This window comes from Brassica oleracea, chromosome C7 (genome assembly GCF_000695525.1).
Source record: "Brassica oleracea var. oleracea cultivar TO1000 chromosome C7, BOL, whole genome shotgun sequence".
Taxonomy (NCBI): domain Eukaryota; kingdom Viridiplantae; phylum Streptophyta; class Magnoliopsida; order Brassicales; family Brassicaceae; genus Brassica; species Brassica oleracea.
The window spans coordinates 11,846,355-11,853,969 of NC_027754.1; the positions used below are offsets into that span (position 1 = coordinate 11,846,355).

The window sequence follows — 7,615 nt, forward strand, 5'->3', positions numbered from 1 at the left end:
GCCATTACTCACCACCTTTCTTCATATTCCTTACTTCCCAAAGATGAAGGAGCCGGGTGAGAACAGTCTCCTTACAACGTCTAACCTTCAGCTCAGACAGAAGAAGTTGAGGATTAACCATGGTTTCAGAGACTCTTACAGATAGAATGGTGTGAAAGAAGAAACCGAGGCGATAAGATTTGCAGAGACTACTCGTTTGGGTTCATATATAGAGATTGGGTTTGATTACGAAGGGAGGGTCCGAAGGGAAGCTGGATGGACGAGAAAGCGATGGCTTGTTTGATTGAACACCATCATTAAAATCAAAGCATTAATTAGTAAAGAAGGTGTCAATGCGAAGTTGAGAGATTACGGAGAGGTGATCGTTTGTTCGATCTCTGCAAATCGTCGGTGAAGGTTACGAAGAAAAAACAGAAAAAGAAAGGTAAACATATGCAAACTGGGCCTGAAGCAAAGAATAAGAAACCCAATTCAAAATCAACGTAAACAGAGAAAAGAAGCCTGAATAAAAAACCAAAGCCCAATTCGAAAACGAATGAAAGGACGACACTTGTCAAAAAACGCCCAAGGAAGAAGAAGGACGTGGAGGGCTGAGGTGAGAGAAAACCCCAAATTATTATTATAGATATATATATATATATATATATATATATCAATAATCAGTTTCATATATTAATAAGAAAACTCTATTAAGAATCATTCATTTCGGTCGTTCATATTAACACGTTTAATAAAAAGCTTTGTTTTATTGGTTGTTCTATTCCGGTTTGATTATTCAGACTACATCAAGTTTGAATAATAAAATGGTCGTTCGTTCTAAAAAAACACGTCTAATATATATTGTTAAAGGGAATTACTCCCTCTGTTTTTAAAAGATGCATATTCTAGACTTTTCACATATATTAAGAAAACTCATTAAATATGCATTGTTTTTTGTGAATAACAATTTTTTATAATTTTTAGCCAATAAAAATTCAATAATCACCATTAATTTTTTTGAAACTTACAATTTTTCATAAAATCATACCTTGAAAATGTATCTTTTTGAAACAAATTTTTTTTCCAGAACATACATCTTTTAGGAACGGAGGGAGTATGATTTAATTCTGTTACAGACCAAATTAATTTTTGGGACCCATATGAAGTGGTTTCTATTATAGTCAATTGACAGTATTAAGACAATTCTAATAACAATGCTAATATTAATATGGGTGAAGCGAATGGTTTTGTCTTTATTAATTGATTCAAATCGTATACAAAATCTTATCTAAAGAAAAGTACCAATTTTATCTACCATAAAAAAATCATACTAGCCTAATTAGGTTTATTTCATTAATTACATTTCGTTAATTATTTATATTAATCTATTCAATATATAAAGATATTAATAATAAATCAATTTTAACTGTAAATTTAAATATTATTTTTAGTTATAACAAAATGTTCAGAAAAAATCTAACAAAATCTTTCTAAAAATTTGAATATTTTATTTAAATTAATACCACTGATTAATTTTGTAATTAATAATATATACTATTATACATTAATTTAAATAAAATTTTATTATAAAAAAATAAACTAAAAGTGTATGCTATTTTTCAAATTTTATAATTATATTCTATATCTTCTTTATTAAAAGAAATACCATAAAAATTTATATTAGGTCTATTTCATCAATTACATCTATTTGACTATTTAAGTTAATCTATTTAATATATAACATTTCTAAAAAATCTTATAAATTATATAGATATTAATAAATAAATTTTAACTGTAAATTGAAATTTTATTTTTACTTATAACAAAATATGTTGAAAAAGCCTAACAAAATCTTAATAAAATTTTAAAATATTTTTAAATTAATGCAGCGATTGATTTCATAATTATTAATATAGTAATATTATAGTGTATTTACTTATAAAATCCCACAATATACAAAAATAAATAACATAGAAATATAAATTATGCGAAGAAAATATCAGTTTTATAGTATAACTAAATAAAATTTTAAAATGTATTGTATTCAGTCTGTAAAAATTAGAAAAAAATGAAGGAGATTCTCAATTTTTTATTTCATACTATGAATTTATTTTACCAAACTCGAAAATATATTAATATATAATAACAATTAATAATAAAGTAAAATATATAAAACAAATCATTATACATTAATAATATCGAATAAGAATCGTAACCAATAACATTATAGATTTACTCAATATATAACACTAAAATGTAAATATCTTTTAAAGTTTTGTGATGGTATCCATTATATATTTATAAAATGAAAATCTACCCGCATGGATGTGCGGGTGAAAAATCTAGTTTATGATTTAAATCTGCTACACGTTTGACGAAACAAAATCTGCTACATTACATACATAATTCATCACTTGATAACTAAATGCTAAGTTATAACCATAGTAAACATGGATGATGGTTTCTTCACTTAATAACCTAATTTCAAAAAGATGTAAAAAAACCTAAATTCAGTTCCATTCCTAACATCTAAACTTTTTATATGTAGATTTTTATTCAAAATATGTTCAATAGATTTAAACGGATCTAGATGGATTAATATAATTGTCACAAGTTTAAATGATAGTAATCCTATTACACTAAAATTAGATGAGTTTTTTTTAATTATCAAATCTATTTGATATATATACTTTGAACAACTATAAAGACTGATTTAGATACCTAATAACATTAAAAAAATTTAAACCTATTTTTGGTATTGGATATTTGAACTATAATATATTTTGGTCGAAAGATAAATATATATAATTGCTAGCAATTATTATGTGGTAATTTAGTTGAAATTAGGGATGGATATTCGGGTATCCACTAGGATAAGATCGGTTCTTCCGAGTATCATTTTCAAGTTTTTAAAAAGTGTCATTCGTGTATTATAAAAAATGGGTTGGGTTTGAGTCAGATCTTTATGGTTCTCATGTAAGAGAATCAAATTTTTTTGGCCCGGGTCCAGATACTTTTAACCAAAATAAGTATACTAACTCATTTGGTTCAAGTATTTATACCTAAATTACTCAAACGTACCTAAAAATAACTAAAATAAACCCAAAGTACTATTTATATATGGTTCAAATAATTTTTTTTTTTATCTCAAAGTAACCATGAATACAATTTGATTTGCATATTTAGTGTCCAAAGCATCGAGTTTTATCCATAGAAACCCAAATTAACTAGGTATTATATTATTACAAATATAATTATAGCTAATATATATATATATATATATATATGTGTGTGTGTGTGTGTGTTTGTTCAGATACACATTCGGTTCTTGTTGCGGGTCGAATTTGGTATTAGTTTAATGGATATAGAAATTTAAGACCTATTCAAGTATATCAGTTAGGTTTAATCGGATTCGAGACCCTAACTTTTGGGTCAATTCCAAGTAAGTTTTGGATGCGGATATTATTAACTAATTAAGATAATAAATCAAAATGCTAATAGATACAAAAATATACCCTGATTTTTTTCAAACCTAATTTTATATTTTAAAGCGTAATCCGCCTATTTTTTATATCATTCTAAAATCCGATTATATATTCCATAATCAAAATTTTTTTTCATTAGAACATTAAACATATGAATATGTATATATGCACAAATATAATGCTTTCTTTGTAACATTTAAATTTAAATATACAATAAATATACAAATTTATATACAATAAATTTGGTTTGTTCTGAAAATAAATGGTCGCTTTTGAAAGCGCTTGTCAAAATCTAGTATATTTATAAATACAAGACCTTGTCTATGCCTAAATCTAACCAATTTCCGTCCACATACTAAAGTGGGGCGTTTAGTAATCTTTACAGTCCATTCCATATCGTTATTCCATTTGGAAAACCTAGCCGAATAAACTGAAGTTACTTAATAACTGAACCGGAACTGTGTTCTGTTTGAAGCTCCGACTCCAAATTAAAACTTTTTTGTGAGAAAACCCCTAATTTAACCTAAATCCTTTGTCTTCATCAGATTTCTCCTCAGCTTCATACATATGCCCAAAACCCTAGCTGCATCGGAACCTTCTCGAGTCACCATAAACCCAGCCCATGTAGAGGGTTCAAAAGAGTCTATTCAGGGTGCTCTATCTGTATTTGACAAATTTGCTGAGTGGCCTGGTCTAAGAATAAGTATAGCGAAATCTAGGTTATATTTAGCAGGAGTTGCAGAGAAGGAGGAGGAAGAATTCTATCAAATTTCCCATTTGAAAAGGTGATCTTCCTGTTTGATATATGGGGATTCCTTTAATGACTAAAGCTATGAGGAAGCAAGACTATTTCCCTTTGGTTGAGAAGCTCAAGAGCAGAATCAGTTCCTGGACTAGCATATTTCTATCCTATGCGGGTAGACTGCAACTAATTAAGGTTGTGCTAATGAGCATAGTGAACTTCTGGGCCTCTGTCTACCTTCTCCCAAGTAGATGTATTAAGGAAATTGAGCAACTCTGTGGGGCTTTTCTCTGGACAGGGTCGGAACTAAAAACTGGGGGTGCTAAGGTGGCTTGGAATGTTGTCTGTCGGAAAAAGGAAGAGGGAAGTTTGGGTCTTAGAAACCTACAAATTATCAATAGAGTTAATGTCTTGAAGATTATTTGGAGAATGTTTTCGAGTACATCTTTGTGGGGCAAATGAATTGAGAGTAATCTGTTGAAACAGAAGAGTTTTTGGGAGATAAAAGAGACAACTCAAGTGGGTTCTTGGATGTGGAGGAAGATGTTGAAGATGAGAGAAGTGGCAAGGAGTTTCCATAGAAAAGAGTTGGGGAATGGTAAGAAGTCTTCATTCTAGTTTGATAACTGGTCTAAAAGAGGAATTCTATTTACTCTATTGGGTGAGCGAGGATTTGTTGATATGGGGGTCAACAGGGAAGCCACAGTGGAGGACGCAGTTAAAAGTGTAGGTCGGAGGAGGAGACATTGTTCTCGGCTGCTAAAGGAGGTTGAGTCTGATCTAGTTATTGTCGCGGAGAAGCTGAGGAATGGAATGGAAGACTTAAATAAGTGGAGAAGAAGATCAGGGTTTAAGCAGAACTTCTCTACTTTTGAAACCTGGTCACTTTTGAGACCGATATTTGAGAGTTGCAGCTGGTATAAAGGTGTATGGTTTCCTCAGGCAACTCCTAAATATGCTTTTGTGACCTGGCTAGCTGTGAGGGATAGACTGGCTACTATGGATAGAATTGCTAAGTGGAGACAGGGGATTGATGAGACATGTGTACTCTACAAAAATGTGCCTGAAACTAGAACCCATTTATTCTTTGAGTGCTCCTACTCTTCTCAGATTTGGGAGTATCTCACCAAGGGACTGCTTCGTGAAGACTACACTACGGCCTGGTCTGAGATTGAGTCCATGATTACGGATGGTAGAATGGAAGAAGAGGTTCTGTCTCAGATATATATTTCAGGCTACAATTCATGCTCTATGGAGAGAAAGGAATAAGATAAAGCACGAGGAGAAGCCTTTGCCTGATGTAACTGTTAGGAGGATGGTTGAGAAGGGGATAAGAAACAAACTGAGTATTATGAGAACAAGAGTGAAGGGATGGGAAGATGGGCTACAGTTTTGGTTTAGTACAAGAGTTTAAAGGTTTCTAGAAAAGTGAAATTGTAGAAGGTTTTGGGAGTTTAAAGTTTCTATTTGGATGAGAATTTAGACTTTAAAAACATAGAGGTCTACACACGATGTAAGAAGGATTTTTTTGATGAATAAAATTTAACATTCATTCAAAAAAAAAGTGTTGATCTCCAGACCAGTCATGGCGAAAGAGAGCAAAGCCTTGAGTTTGAAATTGGAGCAGAAGACTCTTCTTTTCCGTTTGATAGCTCAGTACTTGGAGCAACGTGGGTTTTCTAAATGCTTCAAGAAACTACTCTTTGAAGCTGAAATCGAGGTCTGCACAATCAAATTTTTAAGTCTTTGGAGAAAAGACCAAAACTTGCTCAAAAGATGTATTCTTTGTTCATATGTCACATAGCTTTGTTGATATAAAGGAATAGAATATTGCGTTACCGGATTTAGAGGAAGTTTATGGCGTCTTTTTAAACAAGAGGTAGGCTTTTGTCGGTTATTTCGTAACTAGTAAGATGTTATGTTACATGTTAGAAAGATATAAGTTGAGTGGTTTACGGGTTGGTTCATGTTGGAACTTTTATCAATATGGCTTCTCTTTTCTTATTATGTGTAATGTAGCCATCTTGAAGCTGTGGAGGGGAAATATGAATCAGGTGATGATGTGGAGAAGAAAGCAGGAATTGTAGATGAGAATGCATCTGATGATCACGAAACGGATAAAGAGGAGGAGAATATGAAAGAAGTTGCGGAGGTGAGTGTAATGGAAGGCATAGAAAAGGTAAAGAAGGAGAAAAAGAAGAAGAAGAAGGAACCGAAGGTGGAGGTAACTAAGGAGGAGAGGGTCAAAGAGACTGATGCTGGGATTGAAGATGGAATTAAAGAGAAAAAGAAGAAAGTAACCGAAAGCGGAGGTAACTAAGGAGGAGAAGGTTAAAGAGACTGAGACTGAGATTGAGGATGAAGTGAAAGTGAAAAATAAGAAGAAGAAAAACAAGTCGAAATCTATGGAGGCTGAGACTTTGGGTAATGAGGAGAAAGTTTCCAAGATGAGAAAAACATCAGAACCTGAAGAGACAAAAGAACAGACAGAGGATAATGAGGAGTCTAAACATAAGAAGAAGGAAGAGGATGTAGCAGAAGATAATGTTCAAGAAATACTTGTTAAGCAGACTGCTGATGTTCAGGAGAACGGTAACGTTGAGAAAAGCGAAACAAAATAAATAAATAAGAACTCTGGAAAAAGACTGTCTAACTGAAAATAGGTAATTACGTTTGCATCATCTTTTGATATAGGTGATTGTGTAGTACTGATGCATGTGTTTGATCATGGGTTTGCAGCCAAAGAAACCTTTATGTGTTCACTAACGACAGGCTTAAATACAACTCTTATTGGGCTATGGTTCTATATAATCTCCATTTCTCTCGTCAGAGCAATCTTTGTTTTACTAACGACTCTATTGAAGCTTACTTCTTTGTGTTGTATAGGATGGTGCTGATTCGGGTTATGGTGCTAAATCTCAAGAGGTTGTAGGAAAAGTCAAGAGGAAGGTAAAAGCTCCTCAACTTTGGACCTTGTTATATGTACTCACTGATAACGAAGGTGTTTGGATTGTTGATTCGGTTCTTAGAGTTGAAGACACCTGTTTAGACTTTATGTCTTGATTTCTGAAACTTCGCTTTTTGTTTTTTTAAGGGGTTTCCGACATGAGAAGACTAAGAAGAAAAGACGAAGCTACAGAGGAGGAGAGATATATCTTCAGTCACATTCGGTTAAGTTTGAGTACTCTTTTCATGTAGTTTTGCTTATTACACAATAGTATGTTAAACTATTCCGATTACTATACCCGAAATAGGGTTTCAAGTTTTGTGTCAAAGTACAATTCAACGCTATACATTAGGGTGTAACTGGTGACCAAAGAATGAAAAGGAATAATGCATTCCTTGTTATTCCTTTTTTATTTTACCATTTATAAGGAATGATTTTTCCTTTTCATTCCTTCTCATTCCT

The 7,615-nt window shown here is 32.1% G+C and overlaps 1 protein-coding gene and 1 pseudogene across 1 annotated transcript; both read left to right on the plus strand.

The window, feature by feature from the left end:
* The first annotated feature begins 4,887 nt into the window (after positions 1-4,887).
* LOC106302591 lies at positions 4,888-5,475 on the plus strand. Its single transcript, XM_013739065.1, has one exon. It carries the CDS (start codon positions 4,888-4,890, stop codon positions 5,473-5,475), a length of 588 nt encoding a protein of 195 aa, XP_013594519.1.
* Positions 5,476-5,791: 316 nt separating this feature from the next.
* Positions 5,792-6,952, plus strand: LOC106302592 (annotated as a pseudogene).
* The last annotated feature ends 663 nt before the right edge of the window (positions 6,953-7,615 follow it).

What these genes read in the sequence shown, in the direction of transcription:
- LOC106302591 (XM_013739065.1), top strand. Translation starts at nt 4,888, where the DNA reads ATGGGGGTCAACAGGGAAGCCACAGTGGAGGACGCAGTTAAAAGTGTA.